The sequence below is a fragment of the Pelophylax lessonae genome (assembly GCF_965119305.1).
Source record: "Pelophylax lessonae genome assembly, chromosome: 11".
NCBI classification, from domain to species: Eukaryota; Metazoa; Chordata; class Amphibia; order Anura; family Ranidae; genus Pelophylax; species Pelophylax lessonae.
The window spans coordinates 92,843,796-92,869,574 of NC_138778.1; the positions used below are offsets into that span (position 1 = coordinate 92,843,796).

Genomic DNA, 25,779 nt, shown 5'->3' on the forward strand with positions numbered 1-25,779 from the left:
TAAAAGCATTCTACTGGCTAGATTATTAACTTAGTCTAGCCATTGGAACACATTTTACACTCAGTTTACACTTCTAAATCTGGATCTATATGCCTAATGTGCATGGCCACATAGGCAGACATTAAGATGAATAAAAATGCTGTATGCTTGTAAAAGCAGCATGTCCCTATGAATGAGGCCTTACTGTGCAGCTCTTTGGAGATACTGGACGCTACACATGCAGTGTCCTGCATCTCCTGTAGTCAATTCAGTGTCCCGCTGCCTACAATGCAGCCCTTTCTGGACAACAGCATCTCCCACCCAGAGCCTTCCATTTAGGATGTCTGCCACTGCCTGCTTTCCACTGAGGAAAGGTGCGAAATAAGGCTGTGCAGTCACCGTGACCAAATCTTAAAGTGGTACTATAGGCAAAACTTTCATTTTAAATAGAAAAAAGGGAGGATGATGGCCTCTGCAAAGTTTATTTTTGCTTTGTTCCATTGGGAGATTCACTTTCCTCACTTCCTGTCTCATAGCCAAATAGGAAGTGAGCAGAAATCCCTGCAAATTAAGTTACTTGGGGACCCCTAGGTAACCAGAACTAGTGTCCCCATTGGAAGATTTCTCCTTTTGGGGACAACCCAAAATTTGGGATTTTTACTCTTAAGGATTATGGTAAACCGAACAAAGTGGGTGAATCTCCCTTAAAGGGGCACAGATAGCAAAAAAAGCTGACAGGAGTTCCAATTCATCTCCCTCGCTCTATTCAAAACAAAGGTTTTGCCTTCAGTTATACTCCAAAAAGGTATTAAATATTTGAAAATAAAAATCCATTCTAGGCAATTTTATCTATAATGTGGTTTTGCTGCATTGTGTTTACCTATACTTTATGGTGTTGATATTTTAGGTGCACTGAACGGTTTACTTGTCTATGGATCACAAGAGTAAACATACCAGAGACTGCTTAACCACTTGCCGACCGGTTACGTTGACTGTACTGCGGCAAAGTGGCTCGTTCCGGTCCAGCGCAGACCTATGTTGCTGGACTCCTCCCCTTGTGGGCGGCGCACGCGCCGCCGGAGGCTCGCTCCTGCTGTTTTCAGTCACAGCGGGAGTCGGGCCAGAGGAGGAGCGGCAGTGATCACCGCCGCTCTTCCCCGATCGTCGGGGAATCAAGTCTGGAGATCCGCCCGCTTGTGTAAACAAAGCAGGCGGATCTCCCAAGTGACAGGCAGGGTCAGATTGCAGGGTTCAGCATAGCTGAACATGCGATCTGTCCCTGTGTCACTCAGTCACCTCCCCCCACACGTTAGTAAGCACCAGGCATACATTAACCCCTCCCTCTCCAATAAAATTAACCGCTTCCCTGCCAGTGTAATTTTTACAGTAACAGTGCATATTTATAGCACTGATTACTGCAGTAATGTCACTGGTACCCCCAAAAGTGTCAAAAATGTCAGTCAAGGGTCCGATCTGTCCGCGCGGAAAAAAAAAAAAAAACAGAAATCTTTCCCTTAGTAAACGCAATAACTTTTGCGCAAACCAATCAAAATACGCTTATTGTGATATTTTTTTACCAAACATAGGTAGCAGAAAACAAAGTGGCCAAAAATTAAAAAAATGTTGATTTTTACATTTTCTTGGGGGGAATTTCATATTTGAAATCAAGTGAAAAACATTTTTTTCAAAATTTACGCTCTGTTTATAGCGCAAAAAGTAAAAATCGCACAGGATCAAATACCACCAAAAGAAAGCTCAGTTTGTGGGAAAAAAGGACGTAAATTTTGTTTGGGTATGGCATCGCATGACCGTGCAATTGTCAGTTAAAGTCGCACAGCGCCAAATCACAAAAAAAGTGGCCTGGACGCAAGACAGCAAAATCCTCCGGTGGTAAAGTGGTTAAACGCAAGCTTATGCTGCTTAGTGTGTGCTGCATTCCTAGAAACTGACTAAAAGTAGATATTGTGCTGGTTCAAGCAGTTCACACTGCCATATGCGGACTGCTGGGAGTGTCAATACAAAAAGTTAACACCCCCAGATTAGTTCGCATATCACAGTGCGAACGTGTCAATGCAGACAGGATTTGAATCGCATAGGTGTGAACACCCACGCAATCAAGATTCTGCACGACTTGGTCCGAAAGCAATGCCAATTCAACCATACAATCTGCATGGCACAGACATCGCATGCCATTTGCTGAGTAGTGCAAATCACATGCAATGTCGGACATCGCTATAGTTTGAACTGGCACAATCAACCAACGTCTCAAGATTTAAACCTGGAAGTTATTTATATGCCCTTCTCCGTCCATGTAGTGTACCCAGTTTCCATGCAGGTTAGCTGCAGTTTACCAAAGACTATTCTAGCCTGCAGTTTTGGTGCCCTGTGCAGAATTAATGAGAACTGGAGCACCACATGACATCTAGCTTCTACCTTTCATTTTTAAAGCTCAATTTAACATAACAGTATGTGCAACAAATTGACTTCTAACCGGTACATTGTGATCGCAGAAGAAAAAAACCCACCAGTTTTCCCCTCAGTGTTATTGCAGCTGGCTCTAAAAATCCTGCCAGCTCCTGATTGGACAGTGGCTCCATTTGTCAAATAGTAATGATTTTATGGCACCGTCTGGGCTCTAAATGGGCATCGCTAATATGGAATATAGATCTGTTACTTGTATAGAGACTTTGTAACAGGTTAGGATTTATTAAGCCACAGTTCTAGTGCCTATTTGTTGGTTATCTGATACTCCGAAATACCAGATTTTGTACTGACCACAACTAGTGGCATAAATAAATGCTTAGTAGCTTTTAGATTTCTCAGTTAAAAAAAAAAAAAAAAAAAAAAATTTTTGCATGCTTATAACTCCAGCAGCAAGTTAGGGAGATCGGCGTCTACTATAAATCAGAGGGTACCCGCTAATCCTATACACTAAAGCCTCGTACACATGCAACGATTATCGGCGAACCGATCATCCGACTTTTGTCCAGAGTGGTGTTTTGTTGGTTGGAATGTGCCTAAACTGCACACGAATTTTCTCGGCCAACAAAAATCTACTTTCAGAAGTGATGTCATGTGTTGGTTTACTTTCCGTGTGTTTTTTCTTCTCTGAGCATGCCCAGTCTTGCTCATCAGATTTTTGTCTGCTGAAATCTGTACTGACGGAAAATCAGCCGTTGTGTTGACGGCCAACAAAAATTTTATAGCCTGCACACCAGATTTTATTCGGCCGAAAAGTCGGGAGTTGGTTGTCGAAAGCATACTAACAAGCCGAAAATCAGCCGATCGGACGTTGGCCGAAAATTCCCAGCCAATAATCAATGCACATGTACGAGGCATTAGATTCAGAGGGTACCCGCTAAGCCTATACAGAATTTGCCTTGTTTTGCAGCACTATGGTACACGTTAAACAGCCTAGGTGTGGAGATCTCATGTACACTTAACTCAAGGAAATCTCCTTCTGTTGTGTTTAGATCATGACATCCTTACAAACATGGCCAACAGCTTCCAGTGAAGATCCCATTATTAAATAGGTGGAAATATCTGGCAATCAGCAATTTGTTAAAACGTTGCTGCCCAGCATTATCTGATAGGCAGGAAAGGCTGTTTCCACCTCCTCTTCCCCTGCTGCTCAATTCTTCAAATTCTTTTATTCATCCAGACACCACAGGAATCAGACACAGGCCCCTATTGTGGAGCAGCACATCACAGCCACCTCTCACTGCTTCAAGAATGCTTTGTGGGATCTGCTCAACGGCAAGACAAGCCAGAGAGCTGCCAATCTAGCCTGGATGCTAGCATTGCAAGAGAATTCACAGATGTCAGATTGGTTAGTGAAACAGGTTTCATTTAATCAAAAACTACTAATATTTTGGAAACTAAACATGGCATGCCTTCTCTTGCAATGAAAAGTCTGCTTGCAGATTTTTAAGTTAGGTTTCACTTCAAGGTGGAAAAGTCTGCCCCAAAGCAAAACTTTTAGTTCAGAAACTGGTAAACAAATGCGCAATATATGTGCATGTGAGCCCCTTTGCAAGGAGGCACGTTGTGAAGATTACATATTCATCTCATGTTTAATCCGGCAAACCTAAACAGACTTAATCAGCTGCATATCTAGTCCTGTGGCTCTCAATTAATTGTACACTGTACATGGATGGGAAGGTTCAAAAAAGGTATAACTGAAGGATGCCTTCCTTTTGAAGGATTACATTTTGTTGGAAAACTTGTCTCATTTTAAGAACCTTATTTGAAGAGAACTCAGCACCCCATCTTCTCAAGTGTGTATATGCTCATGCTACTAGCAAGTGTTTGGGAATGGGCACGGTTCTACGGGTAAGATGTGAAATGGCAGTGCAGAGGTATCACAGCAGCAGGCATTCTGTGTAGGAGAGAAAGCAGGAAACTGAAGGATGCCGTCTGGGCAGTCACAGTATAACAGGATTTTGTATACACACCATAAAATCAAAGTAGGAGTTAGGACACAGGATCAGTTTTTTCTGTTAAGAAAAGCATTCTACTGCCGGTGTTATAAAATTTAGTCGGACCCGTGAAAATTCCAGACCCTTGTCGCATCCGGTGATACTACGTCACCACCAGCTGGAGCGACAGCTGTTGCAAGCCCTGGTGCGCATGCGAAAAAGACATTTTCCAGGTCCGATGAGACTTTAAGACTTTGCTAACAGCTGACAGAGGAGGAGGAGGAGGGGCTGAGGTAGGACGACAACACCGCCGCGGAAAATTTACAACACCGCCGCATCATCGAGTAAGGAACATGTTGCGAGCTAGGCGGGAAGGAAGTGAATCTTCTACATTAATAAAAGGCAAGTGTCCCTGCGTCCACAAATTCCAGATTCCCTGTGTCCGTGGAAATGCGCTACTGCGCATGTGCCACAGGACAGCCGTTGGGTCTGGGGGCGGGCACTGACCTGTGTAGGCTAGGGGGAGCTCCTCGGTGTCGGAGGCCGGGTGTTGGTGGTCACCCCCGATAATGGTGCGGTGTGAGGGCCGTTGTACTGCCGATCGAACAGTGGCTACTGAAACTGAGTTAATATGTGCAAGGGAGGTGGGAGGCAGAGTTCCGATCAGTGGCCTTAGATTTTAAAAATGGCGCCACCCGGCACCAACATGTCACTGCGCATGTGCCGCTGCTTGGTAAAAGCCGTACACATTTCCGGGAATAGCCGAACGTTTGAGCTTACCCGAGCGGCGGCGCATACGCAATGAAGTGTTGGCGCCATTTCTAAAATCGAAGCCACTGATCGGAACTCCGCCTCCCGCCTCCCCAGCACATACTAATTCTGAACGGTGGCTACTGAAACTATTGGCAGTACAACGGCCCTCACACCGCACCATTATCGGGGGTGACCCCCAACACCCGGCCTCCGACACCAAGGAGCTCCCCCCTCCTCCCCAGCACATGTCAGGAACAGGTAAGTGAGACTCCTCCACTGCTACACTGCCTGCCATTATGCGGGGCTGCAGGCATACTACAAGAGATGCAGCGCTGCAGGCATGGTACTCCTGTACCATGCGCGCAGCCCTGCATTCCCGTGCACCATGCGCAGCCCCGCATTGCTCTGCACCATGCGCGCAGCCCCGCATTGCTCTGCACCATGCGCGCAGCCCCGCATACTTATATTCTGAGGTTTTAATTACATTATTTTAATATAGTCAGTCGTGAACTAAAGTGGGCAGGTCTAAGGCATGACTCCAGGGCTAAAAATGAGTCGCACTCCGGCCCTGCCGGAGAGTCTACACTCACCCGCATGCTGGAGCCGGGCAGGAGCACCCCGTCATGGGTCAGGAGAAGAGGCAGGCGCGGGGGGAATCTGGATAGAGCTGCTAGAGGAACTTCCCTGAAGAGCATCATTATCGGGGTAACCCCCAACACCGAGGAGCTCCCCATCCTACACAGGTCAGTGTGACTTACTTCTGGGGCCCCCAACATGGTGCCCCCCCCAGTCCCAACAGCTGTCCATGGGGCACATGTGCAGTAGCGCAATTCAACTGACACAGGGACGGACGCAGAGACACTTGCATATTAATATAGAATAGATATTCTACATACACCCCATTCGGGCGGCCGGCCAAAACTCTTGAAGCCACGGGTATGCGCTCGCACGCGAGAGCCGCTCGGTCAGCTCTGCATGTGTCTCTGTTGCTAGGGCAACAGGGACGCTATGTGCAGAGCTGGCTATGTCATGCGGCTCTCGCGTTAGAAAAAAAAAAAAGAGAAAAAAAAAAAAAAAGAAAAAAAAAAAGAGAGATAAGCGAGAGCCGCTCAGTCAGCCATATGTTCTAGCGCCCGTTAATTTAACGGGCTTAGGTCTAAATTTTTTATATATATATATATATATATATATATATATATATATATATATATATATATATATATATATATATATATATATATATATATATATATATATTTTTTTTTTAGACAACCGCCTGAGGTCCCTAGACTTTCGCCCTCACATAGAGCCTGTTCTCCCGATACTTCCGCCCTTACTGACACATACCTCCGCCTGAGGTCCATAGACTTCCGCCCTCACATAGGAGTGAATTCCGCATTCTCTATGGAAACGAATGGAGAATTAGTTAATAGAGAACCCCTCTAAGTCAGCTCTGTAACATGTTCCTTGCTCGATGATGCGGCGCGTTATAAATTTTTCCCGTGGCGGTGTTGTCGTCCTACCTCAGCCCCCCCTCCTCCTCTCAGTCAGCTGTTAGCAAAGTCTTAAAATTTCATCGGACCTGGAAAATGTCTTGTGCGCATGCGCACCGGGGCTCGCAACAGCTGTGGTGGTGACGTAGCGTCACCGGAAGTGACGACGGTCCGGAATTTTCACGGGTCCGATGAAAATTTACAACACCGCCTTCAGGAGGAATTTAGCAAATAGAGTGGGGCCAGTACCCCTTAAATGCCAAGAAACAAGTTCTGTACAAAAATCTATTTTTGTCATTCATTAGAGAGGTTATAAAACATCCCAAAAAATAAAAACCTGTAAGACAAACACATAATGGGCTAGTATGCATATGCAAAAATACTTCCCTTTGAACAAAGCCCCCCATAGCACCACCCACTCACCACTGACACATGCGTGCAAGAGCCGCCGTTCACAGCAAAGGGCTCTGAAAGAATGGCACAGGCAGCCGTTCCTTAAGAGCGCATGCCGCCAGTGATGTCACTGGCTGCATGCAAAGAAATCTCCTAAACGGGTACCTGTGTTTTATTGCTGATGGATGAACAACCCCCTCTCGGGTTCTTCCCATTCCTTCTTTAGGATGTCTTAAGGATTGATGTACAGGGAATATCCTAGGTTTCTTTGGTTGCAGTCTAGGGCTGCAATTAATTATTTTCATAATCAATTAGTTGGCCGATTGTTTTGATTAATACGATATTTTATCGATAAAACCTCAAAAAAAAACCTCAAAAAAAAAAAAAAAGGGTTGGTGCATAATTTAGTTAATATTCTTGATCATTTATATGCAGTAGCAAATATAAATCTAACTATATATTTGGATATTTAATCCACTCTGTGACAGATCTGTGCATTAGAGATTTACATATGGTAAATGTCAGACTCAGATTTTAAAAAAATTTGAAAAAGCCCTAAAAACCCGTTTTGCTAAATTTTCAGACCAGATTGTTCTAAAATATTCATGCCTCTCCCTTGTAATAGGCAGGTAGCTTTATAAAAAGCTCCCTGCGCCTGATGTCACTAAGGGCCCTTTCACACGGGCGATCCGATCAGATCCGCCTGTCAGTTTTTTAGGCGGATCTGATCGGATCCTCCATGCAGCTCTATGGGGCAGCGGACGTCAGCTGCCATCCGTATCCGATCCTGTCCGTGAAATCTGGACGGATGGAAACCCTATTTTTCCATCCGTTCAGTGATCGATGAGAGCGGACAGGCAGTCCGCTCTCATCCGATCCCCCATAGAGGGCAGTGGGGGCTGAGACACCTCCCTCTCCGCTCTGCAAGCGGAGACGGAGCTGTCATCCACCTACGGAGGCGGACCGTGTGAAAGAGGCCTTATGCTGGCCACACAAACTAATTTTTCTTTAGAAAATTTTGAGAACATTCATCCGATTTCCTAACCATTAGTGGGGTCCATTCAGTGTTCAGTCTCAACCACAGTGACAGGAAAATTTGAAGGAGCAGAATAGAAATCTTCTTGATCAAATGAACCTTCAAATAGTGGATGGGTTTTTTTGCTCAGACGTTCTTTTCATTTTAAAATTGAATGTTAAAAGCAAGTGGATTTTTCAAACACTCGTCCTTTCAACTAATACGCTAATATTTTTTGGAAAATTATCATGCAAATATTCTTGTCCAAAAATCCAATACATGTATGGGCAGCAAAAGACGTTTAGTAGCAGCATGCTTTTTTAATCACCTGTCATGATGGGGTTAAAAATAGCCCTTTATAGTACAAAACAGATAATCACTGCTAGAATAATTTCTACTGTGAAACAGTGACAGTATTGTATCTTGTATCACATGTATGTATATAATAAATATGCACCAGAAGTCGGATATGCAGGATATTTTAACTGGGAGCCACACGAAGCTATATGAAGGGTGGAGGGGGGAGGAGGGGGGAAAACATAGTACTTGAGGCTTTTTTCATAGATATAATAATCTTAAATATAATGCACAATACTTGTAAACGTTTACTTTTAATGTATTTGTAATGCCTTATATCACCTCCAGTCTATCAGCCTCCACCTTCCCTGGGTTCAGAGGCGGATCTTCCCTGCACAGAGCCCTTAAAGTGATTGTAAATGTTGGATTTATTTATTTTTTTTAACAAAAATTGGTCATCCTTACCCGCTCTGTGTAACAGGTTTGCACAGAGCAGCACTGATTCTCCTTCTCGCACCCGCCCATGGCACTTCTTGCCCCTCCTGCCTTCAAAGTGCCCCTATAGGAAGCAGCAGAGTATAGTACTGTATAGAGTGTCCCTATAGCAAGGTAAAAAAAAACCTCTGCCTTTAGAATCACTTTGTTCCTTCTCTTGCCCAGGACTACATTTCCCATGAGGCATTGCTCCCCACACATTCACAAGTTCTGCCATCTAACATGTATGGACGGTGTGCTGTATGTGCGTTGCACTGAATTTTCAGATATGTAAACAAATGGCATTCTGTATACAGGAAGAGTCAGCAGGGAGAGCAGAGGGGGGGGGGTGGATGGCTGCCCGCAGACACCATTGGAAATGCTGCTGTACCCCAATGCCAGAGGGGGACTTAGGGGGGCATCCCAAGATACCTTGTCAGCTGGGGCAAATCCATAGGCAGAAGGGATCACCTGTGTGGGTTCCCGGAGGCCCTGGCATGAGTCGCCTGACCCACTCAGGCAACTGAAGACGACCAGCCAATGAGTCCCTTGCAACTAGCACAGGGACTGGAGGTGTGCTGATCCTGTTGGTCCAGAGGAAAACACAAGGCAGGCATGTGCAAACTTTATAATGGTGGACATTGTTTCGGGTTTCCAGGTGGGAGGAGCCCCATTTCTCAGATGCTGCCTTGGAAGACGAATTGAGAAAACTATAGACACACGTTGGCATATTCCTGCACAGATAAATAATTCTGCACGCAATAACAGTGTTGTGGTGTGAACAGGGCAAAAAAAAAAAAAAAAAAAGGTCATGTGCCCTAGCAGAACGTGTGCTGAAAAAAAAAAAAAAAAACTGATGTCTGCACAAGGTGTGAACGAGGCCCAAGTTTATTTTAAGCCTAAGATTGCTTAAGCCAACATAATGTTTCTAAAGCAGACACCCTGGAGCATTGTGGGCACTCCTGTCAGTGGTAAATGGGTCGTCTCACTAAAATATTGGCAGTAAAGCTTGTTCAGGAAAACAACAAGACTTACTGACTGGATCAAATGAAAAGCGCAACCCACCCCACCCAACAAAAACGAGAGCATCTAAAATTGTTGTGGCAACAACGGTTTGCTTTTAGGTTTAATAGTAGGCTCTAGCACATCAGAAGCCAAGTGGAGAGTGCAGTACCATGCACAGCTGTAGTACCCCTACAGTCATTTGTAGAGCTCAGGTGCCAGCCCTGTATATAGTGCTGAAACAAAGCCCAATGGCAGGGCAATCTACTGCCAGCAGCAGAACATGAAAGTGGCAAGTGCAGCAAATTTTACCAGGGTAGCCAGAAGCTATACAACTTCAGTCATAAAAGCGTTCAAGCATTCTAACAGTGAAACCTCTGCACAACTCTAAGCTGCTGGACTTATTTCCCATAAAGGTATCTTTGTACCCCCCCCTTTAAAAAGCCACACAAATGCATTTGGTTAAACTTTGCTGCTATGAAGTGCTTTGTAGAAGGCCTAACACTCAGGCTTTGAGCATGCAAAACTCAGCCATGTGGTTTCCTTTGACAAATTCAAAACACTACAATTTACACATTCATACAAACGTATTGTGGCCAGATTGTGTGAAAATGCTTAACCTTAGTGAGGTGGCAAATAAAATGCTTCATTACAAAGGCTGGATTAAACCTGAAAGCAAACCTATTGCAGCTTACCAAGTGTTTTCAATGCACACATTCAGATCAGTTTACAGGGATGAGAAACCATTTAGCACTGACAGGGGTGCGTAGAATGATCAGCTTCTAACAGATCACACACTAAGAGCTTGGCTTCAATTTGTTAGTATATTGAAATCTGCTAGTTTATTCAATGCTCCTCTCCCACTACAGCCTAGACTGACAATTCTGCTGTGCCCCCTGTGCTCATTCATCCAGAGTGTGGAACACCAACAGGTGTTACTGGCCAGATCACCAGGTGAGAACAAGACGGGGGGGGGGGACCACAATGCAGGTTTTGGGTTTAATACCGCATTAAGCTTTTTCCATTTGATATAGATCTAATGTCACACCTGCAACAATTGGGGGGATGGTTAAACCATGACTGTCACTAGAAGCAGCAGGCTGGGAGAGCTGCAACATGTTCCCAGAGGTAACCACTTCCCACAAACCAATGTACCTGTACGTCAGTATGAAGTGGTTGTACCGATGGGGCTCAGCAGCTGCTCGACTTATCCCAGTGGAATCCAACAACTCCTGGTTGGAGTCCTGAACCAAGCCGGATCCGGCTCAGATCATGTAATCCAGAAGCAATGTCACTTTCAGTTTAATTGGCTGCCAATGGTGTCGTAAAAAAATTAAATTACTGAAATCAAAATTAAATTTTGATCATATTCCAATTTGAGGTGCCCTTGTATTTAATCAGTGAAACATCTTTTATATTTTACCAAACTGGCTATTACATTGGCTTTTATACATTAAAAAGTTGAACCACTGTGCATCAAAAAAATTGCAACTCAGAAATTGTATCCTTTAGGGCAGGGATATGCAAACTGTGGCCCTCCAGATGTTGCAGAACCTCAAGTCCCATGAGGCATACCAAGATTCTGACAGCCACAAGCATTACACACAGAGGCATGATGGGACTTGTAGTTTTGCAACAGCTGGAGGGCCACAGTTTGCATATCCCTGCTCTAGGGCCTCTGCAAAAAAAAGTTCACACACTTTTGTAAATATATCTTTTCATGTGACAACACTGAAGGAATGACACTTTGCTACAATGTAAAGTAGTGAGTGTACAGCTTGTATAAGAGCCGGTCCACACTAGCGCGACTTGTCAGCCTGACAAGTCGTGCTCCCTCGCAGTCCATTGACCGCTACAGGACCCGTTCTAATAGGAGTGACACAAGTCGCTCCGACTTAGAGAAAAAGGGTCCTGTACTACTTCGGAGCAACTTGCATTGACTTCCATTATGTGAAATCCATACAAGTCGCTCCGAAGTCGTGGTGCATGGCAATGCACAAGTCGCCCCGAAGTAGGACAGAGTCATGTCGCCTCAGTGTGAACTGACTCAGTGTAAATTTGCTGTCCCCTCAAAATAACTAACATACAACCATTAATGTCTAAACCGCTGGCAACAAAAGTGAGTACACCCCTAAGTGAGAATGCCCAAATTGGGCCCAAAGTGTTAATATTGTGTGGCCACCATTTTTCAGCATGGCCTTAGCCAGAGCTTCACAGGTTGCCACTGGAGTCCTCTTCCACGATGACATCACGGAGCTGGTGGATGCTAGAGACCTTGCACTTCTCCACTTTGAGGATGCCCCACAGTTGGGTTTAGGTCTGGAGAAATGCTTGGCCAGTCCATCACCTTTACCCTTAGCTTCTTTAGCAAGGCAATGGCCATCTTGGAAGTGTGTTAGGGGTTATGTTGGAATACTGCCCTGCAACCCAGTCTCCGAAGGAGAGGGGGGGGGGGGATTAATGCTCTGCTGCAGTAACAGCACATGTTGGCATTCATGGTTCCCTCAATGAACTGTAGCTCCCCATTGTCGGCAGCACTCATGCAGCCCCAGACCATGACAATCCCACCACAATGCTTGACCTAGGCAACACAATTGTCTTTGTTGTCACCTGGTTGCCACCACACACACTTGACACCATATAAACCAAACTAGGTTAATTTGGTCTCATCAGACCACAGGACATGGTTCCAGTAATCCATGGCCTTAGTCTGCTTGTCTTCAACAAAAATGTTTGCAATCTTTCTTGGGCATTCTCTTAAGAGGCTTCCTTCTGGGATGACAGCCATGCAGACCAATTTAATGCAGTGTGCGGCGTATGGTCTGAGCACTGACAGGCTGAGCCCTCACCCCTTCAACCACTGCAGCAATGCTGGCAGCACTCATACATCTATTTCCCAAAGACAACCTCTGGATATGATTCCAAGCATGTGCACTCAACTTCTGTGGTAGACCATGACGAGGCCTGTTCTGAGTGGAACCTGTCCTGGTAAACCACTGTATTGTCTTGGCCACCATGCTGCAGCTCATTTTCAGGGTCTTGGGCAATCTTCTAGCCTAGGCCAGTGATGGTGAACCTTGGCACCCCAGATGTTTTGGAACTCCATTTCCCATGATGCTCCACTACACTGCAGAGTGCATTAGCATCATGGGAAATGTAGTTCCAAAACATCTGGAGTGCCAAGGTTTGCCATTAGTGGCCTAGGCCATCTTTATGTAGAGCAACAATTCTTTTTTTCAGATCCTCAGAGTTCTTGCCGTGAGGTGCCATGTTGAACATCCTGTGACCAGTATGAGAGTGATGACACCAAATTTAACATACCTGCTGCTCCCTTATCACACCTGAAACCTACATCACTAACAAGCCACATGACCCTGGGGAGGGAAAATGGCTAATTGGGCCCCAATTTGGACATTCACTTAGGGGTGTACTCACTTTTGTTGCCAGCGGTTTAGACATTAATGGCTGCGAGTTGAATTAGTTTGAGGGGACAGCAAATGTACACCGTTATACAAGCTCTACACTTACATTGTAGCAAAGTAAATTCTTCAGTGTTGTCAGAAGAAAATATTTACAAAAAATGTGAGATCCATCCATCTACTCGGGCGTTCCAAGTGATTTTCTTGCAGAAAAAAAAAAAAAAAAAAAAATGTTCACATGAGAGAAGTATCAGAATTGGCCCAGTGTTCAGTGATTAAGGATAGTTATGGGATTACATAATGCTCAAAGTGGCATATACATAGTTTGGGGAGGTTGGGGAAAAAAAAAAAAAAAAAAAAAAACACGACATCAGTCCATCCAGTTCAACCTATGATGTGTGGTGTTTGCTGTTAACCGTACATTGTATACCCCTGTATGTTGTGGTCTTTAAGGTGCCCATCTAATAGTTTTTTTGAAACTATCAATGCTCCCTGCTGATACCACTGCTTGTGGAAGAAAATTCCACATCCTCACTGCTCTGACAGTGAAGAATCCCCTACGTATTTAAGGTTAAACCGTTTTTCCTCTAGTTTAAGGCTCCATGTAAACGGGACGTTAAAAGTCCCTTTGAATGCTGGAATTTTTAGGACGTTTGAAACGTCCGTTCGGTCGCGTTTAGCAGCGTTCCTAGGAGGTCAAAAAAATTATTCCCCTTTAAAATGGAAAACGCGAACGCTAAACGCGGGTCATCGCGTTTGGGCGTTTGAAATGCCGGGAAACACACGTTCGAACGCAAATTGCGTTCTAAAAACAGTCCCTGAACGCAACTGCCTGCAAATGACTAAATGACCTGGTGTACATGGACAGATAAGATAAAATGTAGATGGGTTTAAGGGGCTTCCGAAAAAAAACGCCCAACTGCTCCTAAACGGCCATTTCCAGCGTCCCGTGTACATGGAGCCTTAGTGAGTGGCCACGTGTCTTATTGTATTCCCTTTTCCTAAAAAGTTTGTTCCTTATGCTAGGGTCATCACCAGTACAGTATTTGTACATTGATATATTCCTCCTCAATCGTCTCTTCTCCAGAGAGAATAAGTTCAGTGCTTGCAGTCTTTCCTCATAGCCGATGTCCTCCATTCCCCTAATTATTTTTGTTGCCCTTCTCTGGACTTTCTCCAGTTCCAGCACATCCTTCCTGAGGACCGGTGCCCAGAACTGGACAGAATACTCCAGATGTGGCCAGACCAGAGTCTTGTAGAGCGGGAGAATAATCTATTTCTGGAGTGAATCCCCTTTTTTATACATCCCAGTATTCTGTTGGCTTTGCTTGCAGCCGCTTGGCATTGCATGCCACTGCCAAGCCTGTTGTCCACGAGGACCCCCAGGTCCTTTTCCATCCTAGACTCACCCAGAGGTTCCCCCCTAGTGAGTAGCTTGCTTTCGTGTTACTGATGCCCAAGTGTACTAGTGTACAACACACAAAAGGGTGTTCCTGTGGTGGACTTGGAATAAACAGGAAAGTAGTACTTCTGTGGACAAAACTAAATCGCTTACAAACGGGTGAATATATGAATGCTGGCTATAGACACCATTTTGATGCTTGTGGAATTCTCACTCTAGAACAAACATGAATGACATAAGTCAGCTCAGGAAAGGGAGATTTAACTGGTCAAAGGATAAGCATGCTGCCTAGTCAGTACCTGGTAACCTAATACAGCTTTTACTAAAAGTGAACTTCACCATGTAAATAAAACCCAAAGCCATTAGGCTGCATTCACATCTGAGCATAACATCTTTGTGTGTTTATGAGCGATTTTGGTGCGTTTTCATGCACGTTGTGTGTTTTTGCTCTTGGGTTTTTGTTTTTTTTTTTATTATTAGTCAATAGATAAAAAGCATGTTTCATCAGTTGTTGACAAGTTATTCATCCTGGGTCAGAAAGTCATTACAAAATGCACGTTTCTATAAAAAAAAAAAAAAAAAAACTCCTGAAGTTTGAGCTTCATAGCGAATCCTTGGTTTTGCTCTCTTCTAGCATTTTGTAGCAGAGCTTCAAGCCACAAAATGCTCAGGTGTGAATGGGGACTTAAGTATCAATTGGCTGGATGAAATTATGTCAAGTGTTGGAAGTTTGTCACATCACCAACCTAATCTTGAGAACGCCTTACATACATTGGAAAAGAATTAGTTTGACCATAAAATTAATTTGATATTCATTGACAGACACCTCCTGATTCATAACCATTGGGTTATACCGCCCCCTACAGGAGTAGGACACTAGGCAGGAAAAAGCTTTACTACACCTATGATGAGACCCAGGGGGTATACACTCACTCTCAGCTATAGACACTAAGTTTTGTTACAAGCCGTGTCAGAAGAAAGCCAACTCCACAGAGGGGTGGGTGCCGTGTCCAATGAAAATCAGGGAAATGGATTTTACATTAAGTCATAAATCCCATTTTTCCCCAATGTACGCAAGGCGTTCTCAAGCTCAGGTAGGGTGGTGATGTGACAAACTTCCAACACTTGGCATAATAGGTCCATCCAGCCAAGGGATACTCTTAAGGTCCCATTCTTCTCTTTCGTTCATTGACAGACACCCCTCCTAATAATCTTAACCACTAGGAAATCCCAAAGCAGTGTCAAAACATGAGGGGTGGGGGGGGGGGCGGTGAATCCCAAGGCTAACCATAGCCAACCAAGTAACAAGGAGCTCAATCATAACTGAAAAGCAGCATCCAGCAAAACTTTTGCAGCCACTTTAGAAACATTTTGTAAAAATTTTGTAAAAACAAAAAGGGTTCACCGACGACCAGGTGGCTGCCTTGCAAACCCGAGTCACTGACGCTTGACGGAAGCCCAGGAGACACTAAGTGCCCTTAATAGAGTGCTCCTTGACAGGGAAAGGAGGAACGACTCCTGATTGAACAGGCCTGAACCACCGTCTGTCTAATCCATCTGGAAATGGTCGCAAAAGAACCCTTTGTGAGGTCCATCCGTGAGCAGAGTCTGGCTTCCTAAAAGACTCCGTAGCTGCCAGGTTCACCCTAATTGCCCGGACCACATCAAAGCCATTTTCCTTCGGATGTTTAGCCTGGGACACAGTGAAGGCAACACGTCTTCATTCAAATGACAGTAAGAGGCCACCTTAGGAAGGAATAGACAGGGGCAAAACACTACCTTTTTCTTGTGAATCAACAATAAGGTGGACAGGATAACGCCGCCAGTTCAGACACCCTGCACACGGAGGAAGTAGAGGAGTTCTCTTCCCCGTGAGACCCTTAATTATGTCATCCAAGGAAACTCCCTAAACAAGCAAGTTCACTACAGGTGGGACCGTCCACCTTTAAATGCAGTTAATCCTCATAAGGACACCGCAAGCAAAAAGCGCTTAGTAACCACTGCATTTTGGACAACCCCACTATTTTGTGACAATGTTGTCAAACTAAGCCGAAAAGGAAACACCCAACGCTTTTGAGGGCCTATGGGTGCCATAAGGGACTGTCGCCTCCCGACGCAGCATCAGCTGCAACCTCCATTTTTAAAGTGTCACGCACTAACACAAACGGTGCATCCACCAGAGCATTTTTATGCATGGCTAGAGGAGCAGACAAATTATCCTCACTATCTGAGCACTCAGGGTGCATGGACGCAGACCCAGTAGGGTCTCTATATACCAAGCTCACCCGTAAAACACAAAAACAGGGGAGGCAGCAAACTAGCTAAATGGGATGTCGACCAAGGGCCCACAAATGGACCGTCTAGTGGATCCCACAAAAAGGGCATGAGAAATAGCCCCCTTAAAAAAGGGGGCCGCCAGCTGTGACGCAGAGGAAGGGTACCCTGATCTCGCATCACTAAAAGGGGGCAGAAGCCCCACACAATGGTGGCAAGGCTGTCAAAAAAAATGAAGCACCACCCCTTCCAAGGGAGCTGACCACATGGCCTAGTAGGCCGCAGCCTAAATTTGCAGGTGCCCAGCTGCTTGGATGCAAGCCCCAGTGGAGCCGACCAACCAGGGGCAGCGAAGGGGAGAGCTGATGCCCAAACGGGAGGCAGTGGAATCAGCCACCCTCACAGGGGCCACCTCACGTAGTTTCCCAACTAGTAGGCCGCAAAGCTGCAGCCTAATTTTTGGCCGATCTGCCCGTGTGAGGCGCATACCCGCAGATGCTAAACTATCTTCTCCCCCAGCACAACCACTGCTGCAGGGAGCCCAGAGGACATCCCTGCCCCAGTCACCAACCCCCAGGGTGGCAGGAAACCCTGCTTAACCCCCCATTGCGCACCAGGAAAAACCTGGTCAGCAGACACTCCAACCAGCCCCCCTTAAGAGCATGTGGCAACAGCCACCTCAACCGCACCCAGGGAGGACCCTCTGGATCTAGATTATCCAGTCCATCGCCCAGTTTGTCAATTGATTGTAGATTCACAGGAACAGAGGGAAAAAAATTCCCCATTTAAAAAGAAATGGCCAGGACCAGAAAACCCAGCAAGGGACTAGGTCCTTACTCCTGATTAGGCAGAAAAAAAAAAAAAAAAAAAAAAGTTATGTATAGAGTTCAGCTTTAACAAAAATGCAGCAATATGGAGATCACTATATGTGTCAAAATGGTTTTACACATAGCTTTTCAATCAAACCTTAACCACTTAACGACCAGCCACGTAGATCTACGTCGGCTGACTGAGTGGTTATACCGGGATGATGCCTCTAGCTAGAGGCATCATCCCGGTACCGTTGTTTGAAGCCGGCGGTCGGCTTTCCGTCGGTAACGATCGATGCGGCTCGGGAGCCGCTCGATCGTTACCCGGGGGGGCGGGAGGGGACGTCCCCCCCCCTCCCGCGGCTTTGCTCGGGGCTCTCGTCCCACCGGGAGCCCCGATGAATGCCGGAAACGGCATCGATCGGGTCTCCGATGACGTAACCCGGAGGCGGCGTCCATGACGTCACATCCGGGTTACTGTGCCGCAAAAGGCGGCAGATTTAAAAAACGGCTGTATGCAAAAATGCCGTTTTTGGCGTTTTGCATACAGGGAAGTGTAGTGGAGGGGTCTAGGGTCTTTTAGACCCTCGATCCCTCCATAAAGTGTACCTGTCACACATATTGCTGTCACAAGGGATGTTTACATTGCTTGTGACAGCAATAAAAGTGATCAGATTTTTTTTTTTTTTTTTTTTTTAAAAACCTGTAATAGTTAAAAAAAAAGAAAAAATAAATAGGAAAAAAAAAAAAAAAAATTTTGCCGCCCCCATTAGCTCGCGCACAAAAAAAAACGTATACGCAAGTCGAGCCGCAAATGAAATCGCTGTTCAAACCACACATGTGAGGTATCGCCGCGATCGCCAGAGCGTGAGCAATAATTTAAAAAAAAGAGCTACACTCTAACTCAAAACTGGTAACCGTTAAATAAATTTAAAGCGTCGCAGATTGAGATCTCTATTGACCGTAGTTTGTCGCTATCCCACGGGGGGGCGCAATTTTAAACCGTAACATGTTTGGTATCTATTTACTCGGCGTGACATGTTCTTTCACAATATACAAAAAAAATGGGCTAACTTTACTGTTTAGTATTTTTTAAAATTAGTGAAATGTGATTTTTCAAATTTTTTCCAAAAAAATGGCGTTTTAAAGACCGCTGCGCAAATACCGCGTGACAAAAAATTTTGCAATGACCGACATTTTATTCTCCAGAGTCTTTGCTAAAAAAATATATATAATGTTTGGGGGTTCTAAGTAGTTTTCTAGGAAAAAATACTGGTTTTAACTTGTGAACAAAAAGTGTCCGAAATAGGGCTGGGGGTAAAGTGGTTAAAAACAGAAGATAAAAAAGTATCACAGGAAGGTCTAATCTTAAAAATGCATCTTTTAAAAACAAGTTGCACAGAAAGGCTAAAACGTTCAGCTCTTATGCATGCAACAATCAAAATTCTGTCCATGGTTTGTTTTCAAAGCATCAGCACTGCACTATGAGACAAAGCATTAAGCCAACAGGTAAAAGGTTTTACTCCCAACGCTTACTTCCCTTTGGCATCTAGAATGGAAAATTGCTTTTAGCATTTAGGCCACAGATGGGCATTGACACCCATTTGGCATACAGGCAGCTAGTTATTACACATGAATTTGCCTAAAGCTGCACACAGGCAGCCTATGGGGATTGATGCACTGATTTGAACACTGCCTGCATTCAAATGCAAATGTTAACATGCGGCTGTGTCTGAAGCCACTACACCAATTCCACCTCTATAGTCACCTGCGCACAGCTCGGGGTGGATACAGGCGCAATAACAGACGAAGCCTGCGCACAAATGGGTGTTAACGGCCACCTGAAACAAAGCCTTACAAAGTACTCCTAATTTATGGTTCTCAGGGTAGAAGGCAACAACCTATAGGCATTTATGCATTCGTATAAAATTACACACTGAACTGGAAACCTCAATAAAGGCCCCTATTATGGTCCAATGGGGTGTGGTTAAAGCCATACCAGCAATAAGATTCTTCTAGAAGCACAAATAAAGTCTTTGTTGTGGTGAGAATAACTGTTCGTTTTATTGATGTGAGGGTAATTGGTACATAATGAAACCCAAAGACCACAAAATACTTTCACAGCTAGAGAATTAAAGAGCTTCAGAATCTGTGCTACTGACCGCCACACCCATCTCACCCATACATGATCTACAACCAGAATGCCATGACAGAGCATTACACACCACAAAAGATAACAAGTCTTACTACAATTCTAGAAATCACAGGACTGAAGAAATCCTGGACATTGGTGAGTGGTCAGGGTTTTCTACACTCCGGTATAAGACAAAGCTCACTGATTGTCTGCTAGAAGCTGCTGCATCTTGTATATATACAGCCCTTCTCCCTACACAGGAGGTGCCCATAGATCACAATATTGTCTGAGCAACCAATTACAGGGGGAAACATGGATCACAATTATTTCTGCACAACACTTACAGCTCTATATAGAAGGATTGTAAATTGACATTACAACCATCTAATGTATAAACAGAAATGTTAAGTCAGACACATGCACCTGAAACCTCTATATAAAAACAAGGGTCCAATTACACCACTAAGATGTTACATGGTGTGAATACACAGCAGAGACAATAGGCTCCATTCACACAGATAGGATTTTTACATCTGATTGGACAGAAATAAGCAGCACTAAAAAGATAAACAATCCTCATTCTGGTGTTCGGGTCTTGTGAATTTGGTCCAAAGTTCTTACAATCTGTGAAGTCTTTTAAATCTACCAAAAACAGGGAGTACAGGAGCCTGATTGGATACATAGATTGCTTGGGTAACAGTTTATTGTAACATTTGGTGATAAACTAGGCTATGTGCACATCAGCGATTACAGCCAGTGCAAACTGTAGCAGCGGTTTGAGGCTTTTAGCCAGTAGGTGCGGCCGGTGGTCACCGGCACATGCAGCTATTCACCGCGTTCTGCGCAGCCAACACTTACCTGGAGGAGATTATTGCTGTACACACTGCTGCTACAACGCACACCAGCCCTAACCACTGCTGTGAACGTAGTCTTAGGGCTCTTTCACACATTATGTCCGTCAAAACTGACGTTTTTCTCAGCGGGGGATCGAGCCGCCGATCCCCCGCTGAGAAGGAGGACAGCTGTGTCTCCGCGCTGTGTGTGGAGACACAGCTGTCACATCCCCATGCATCTCTATGGGGGAAATCAGATGGGAACGGACCGTCGATCTGTTCTCATCTGATCCGCTGGACGGATAGAAAATAGGGTTTCCATCCGTCCAGATTTGACGGATCGGATGTCAGTGGACATGTCTCCGCTGCCCCATAGGAATGCATGGGGGGACCGTTCAGATCAGCCAAAAAAAAACAGGCAGATCTGAACGGTCCGCCTGTGTGAAAGAGCCCTTAGCCATCAGGCAAAGATCTGATCTGTGCTACACATCTGATAACTAATCAGGAACTAATGAACCATTTCCCTATCCCCAACCTCCATTCAGGGGGACTAACAGAACTAGAGCAGCCATTAGCAACCCCATTTACTATTCAGGTCTTAGGGAACCCTTGCCAAAACCAAATGTATTGGGGGGGGGGGGGGGGAAGAGTAGGAAAATGGCCTTACATTGGCCAGTTGGATGAATGAGAGCGGCCATCATCAACCCTTGAGGTCTTAGCCCTTGCTAAAACCAAATTTATTGGGGGGGGGGGGGGAGGAGAAAAGGAAAATGGCCTTTACATTGGCCAGTTGGATGAATGTCCCTTTATAGTGGTCAGAATGCCACCTTTAGACAGCTAAAAAGATGATTGGTATCTCTGCTAAGTGTTGGCCATGGAACCTGCAGGCACCATCCAGTGGGAGGTCATTTAGAGTTCCCCAGCAACCTCTGGAGGAACCCTGGTTGAGAATGGCTGCAGTAGAGTCAATAAGAGAAGCATCAGCCAACACTGACAGCCAGCCACAGCCCATCCATATGATAGACATTATAGGGAGGAATGCAACAGCGCCCCCTCGTGTGCAAGTGATAGAATCAGCCCGAAGTACTATTACCGCTAATCGGCTATTAACACATCTATCAAATTGATAGACGTGTTAATATCAATACATCGGCTGATTAGTAATTAATAGAGGACACGAGGGGGTGTATCAGATATACAGGTTGTATCAGATCCTGCTGCTGAGGAGCCATTGATCAGTATGAGTGCAGGTGATGTGATTTGGGTCACACCCATCCATGCTGAGAGATAGGACTGACCTGTCTGTCGGTGACTCCTTCTCCCAGCTCCTCCACGGTACCGGAACATTCCATTCCCAGGGAGACGGGGAGGGACGGCAGGCGATCGTACACTCCTTGTCTGGCCATTAAGTCGGCGAAGTTGAGTCCACAAGCTCGGACTCGGATCAGCACCTCCCCGGCTTTAGGTTTGGGGGTGCCCTTCTTGTTCTGTAGCTTCACCTTATCATAGCCGCCGTGTCCGCTCAGCACCAGAGACTTGTAAGTCACTTCAGGCTGCTGAGGAGCCGCCGCCGCTTCCCCACTCTCCGCCGCCACAGCCGCCTCCTCGGCTGGCTTCTGCTCCTCCGCCGGCTCTTCTTTAGGGGGCTCAGCGGCCTGGCTCTCCTCCTGAGGTGGCTGCTCCTCCGGCTTAGGGGTCTGGGCGGGGGCCGCTTCTTCACCGGCAGACATGGCTGACAGAAAAATGGGGTTCGCTGTGTTACCTCAGAGACAGACAGACAGACAGCGCACACTGAGCCAAAGGTGGGGAGTGACCGAGCTCTCAGCTGAGACAAGGAGGGGCGGGGCCCGCTCACTGCCTTTATACCGCCCGCTTAAAGAGCCCGCCACACTCATTGGCTGGCTACAGGCAGGGCAGCCAGCACAAATGTGGGAGCCGATAATATAACTTTAGGCCTGCCCCCCCCCCCCCCCAGGCCTGACCACTAACATTCCCCAGGGACCAAAGTCCCCCACTTATATCTAACACTTCTACAACCTAATATATGACAATGAAGAGTTTATTCCAAGTCATCAGCGCTTTCAAGATTTAACCACTTTGCCACTGCTCACTAGAGCTCTACTGCGGCAAAGTGGTTCGTTATCGTCTGGCGACGTAGACACTCCCCTTTCTTGGGCGCCGGAGGCGTGCTCCCGCTGTATTCAGTCACAGCGGGAGTCGGGCCAGGGGAGGAGCGGCGGCGATCGCCGCCGCTCTTCCCCAATCGTTGGGGATCTAGTGTGGAAATCCGCCTGCTTGTGTAAACAAAGGGGGCGGATCTCCGAAGTGACAGGCAGTGACAGATTGCAGGGTTCAGCATAGCTGAACATGTGATCTGTCCCTGTGTCACACAGTTACCTCCCCCCACACACGTCAGTAAGCACCAGGCATACATTAACCCCTCCCTCTCCAATAAAAATTAACCCCTTCCCTGCCAGTGTCATTTTTACAGTAACAGTGCATATTTATAGCACTGATTACTGTAGAAATGTCACTGGTACCCCCAAAAGTGTCAAAAATGTCAGTCAAGGGTCCGATCTGTCCGCCGCAATGTTGCAGTCCCGCAAAAAAAATCGCAGATCGCCGCCATTACTCGTTAAAAAAAAAACCCACCAAAAATGACAGAAATCTTTCCCTTAGTTAGTAAACGCAATAACTTTTGCACAAACCAATCAAAATACGCTTATTGTGATTTTTTTTTTTTTACCAAAAATATGTAGCAGAAAACAAATTGGCCAAAAATGTAAAAAAATTTTGATTTTTACATTTTTTGGGGAGGAATTTCATATAAAAAAATTTGAAAAATATTGTTATTTTTTAAAAATTTACGCTCTTTTTTTGTTTATAGCACAAAAAGTAAAAATCGCACAGGTGATCAAATACCACCAAAAGAAAGCTCTATTTGTGGGAAAAAAAGGACGTAAATTTAGTTTGGGTACGGCATTGCATGACCGCGCAATTGTCAGTTAAAGTCGCACAATGCTGAATCGCAAAAAGTGGCCTGGACGTAAGACAGCAAAATCCTCCGGTGGTAAAGTGGTTAAAGCGGAGTTCCGCCTTCCCCTCCACATTGGCTGCGGTGCCGACATCGCTGGACTCCAGGACAGGTAAGTGTCCTAATATTAAATATATTTTAATTTTTGGAGGGGGTGGAGGGGAAGGCGGAACTCCGCTTTAACCACTTTACCACCGGAGGATTTTGCTGTCTTACGTTTGGGCCACTTTTTGCGATTCGACTAAAGTCGCACAGTGCCGAAACGCAAAAAGTGGCCCAGACGTAAGACAGCAAAATCCTCCGGTGGTAAAGTGGTTAAAGCGGAGTTCCGCCTTCTCCTCCACCCCCTCCAAAAATTAAAATATATTTAATATTAGGACACTTACCTGTCCTGGAGTCCAGCGATGTCGGCACCGCAGCCAATGTTTCCATCGGCCGTCGGGTGCTGTCACCGCCATTGCCGGCAGAGCAGCCATCAGAAATGTTGGGGCCCCTCACACAGCTTTAGGCCTGGGCCCCTCTGGGCCTGACCACCAACATTCCGCAGGGCCCGCCCTCTGATCGGCCCACCAAATCTTCCCACTGGCCATTCCACGAGTCCTTCAGTGCACCCACTTCTATTTTAACACTCTTACAACCTATTACATGAAAATAAATCCAATCCAGCATAGAGACATCCCCATATATTCAACAAAGAGACATCCCGATACAGTAAAGAGACGGCCTCATAAATTCAGCAAAGTGACATCCCAATCCAAACAAAGAAATAGCCTTATATATTCAGCAAAGTGGCATCCCAATCCAATAAAGAGACAGCCTCATATATATTCAGAAAAGACACATCCCAATCCAGTAAAGAGACAAACTCTTATATTCAGCAAAGAAACATCTCAATCCAGTAAAGAGACGGCCTCATATATTCAGCAAAGGGACATCCCAATCCAGTAAAGAGACAGCCTCATATATATTCAGAAAAGACACATCCCAATCCAGTAAAGAGACAAACTCTTATACTCAGCAAAGAGACATCTCAATCCAGTAAAGAGACGGCCTCAAATATTCAACAAAGAGACATCCCAATCCAGCAAAGAGCCATTCCTTCAGCTGCATCGGCTAACTCTGCAGCTGCATTTCTTTAGCAATTGCTAGTTACTACAGCAGCAACAACTTGGTCTCGTTGGTGGGGGCCTGGGCGGCCAGGCCCCTCGGTACGCCTGGGCCCCCTACTGGTGTATGGGCTGTCCCCCCCTGATGTCTTCCCTGATTGCCAGTAAGGGAACCCGGCAGTGAAGCCTTACAGATTCACGGGCGGGTCCCTAATGCGCATGCCTGAAGTGCGCTGCACATTCGGATTGGCTTGGCAGCGGGGGAAGGAGGAGGGAGCCAAACTTCTGAGGGACAGCGCCGCGGCACCGTCTCCCGGAAGTTGGGAAGGGTACCTGTCAAAAGCAGGTACCAGTTCCCCCCTCCCCCCTGAAAGATGCCAAATGTGGCACCGGAGGGAGGGAGGAAGCAAATGAGTGGAAGTTCCACTTTTGGGTGGAACCCTGCTTTAAGTACCGCCCACCGCAGATATACTGCGGCAGGCTGGCCCTCCTATGCGAACCGACGTAGCCCAATGTCCGTCACGCACCTGCAGCTAGGGATTGAGTGCGCCCCCACCCCCACTCGGCAGTGGGGACTCCAATGCACAGGGCCAGTGGCTCCGATTGCCGCCAGGCACCCGCGATCGCTCCCTGCTGAGAGAGAAGGACGGTCAGCTATTGTAAACACAGCTGACCGTTCTCTCTGAAATAATCACAGAGCGCCTGTGATCCTTCTATATAGGATCACATGTCTCTGTGATCATTTCACAAGCCCAACTCCCATACAGTTAGTAAACACTCCCCTAGGCTTACATTTAACCCCTTGATCACCCACTCTGTTAACCACTTCCCTGCCAGTGTCATTATTACTATAACAGTGCATATTTTTAGCACTGATTACAGGCGGTCCCCAGGTTACAAACATCCGACTTACAAATGACTCCTACTTACAAACGGAGGGAGAC

General features: G+C 45.8%; 1 protein-coding gene across 1 annotated transcript in view; it reads right to left on the reverse strand.

Annotated features, from left to right (window-relative positions):
- Positions 1 to 22,502, reverse strand: part of VAT1 (vesicle amine transport 1) — a 108,119-nt gene extending 85,617 nt beyond the window's left edge. Inside the window, exon 1 of the mRNA XM_082271498.1 lies at positions 21,994 to 22,502. Within this exon, the coding sequence (XP_082127624.1) occupies positions 21,994 to 22,425 (432 nt within the window). The 5' untranslated portion in view covers positions 22,426 to 22,502. The remainder of the gene's footprint in view (positions 1 to 21,993) is intronic.
- Between the last annotated feature and the right edge of the window lie 3,277 nt (positions 22,503 to 25,779).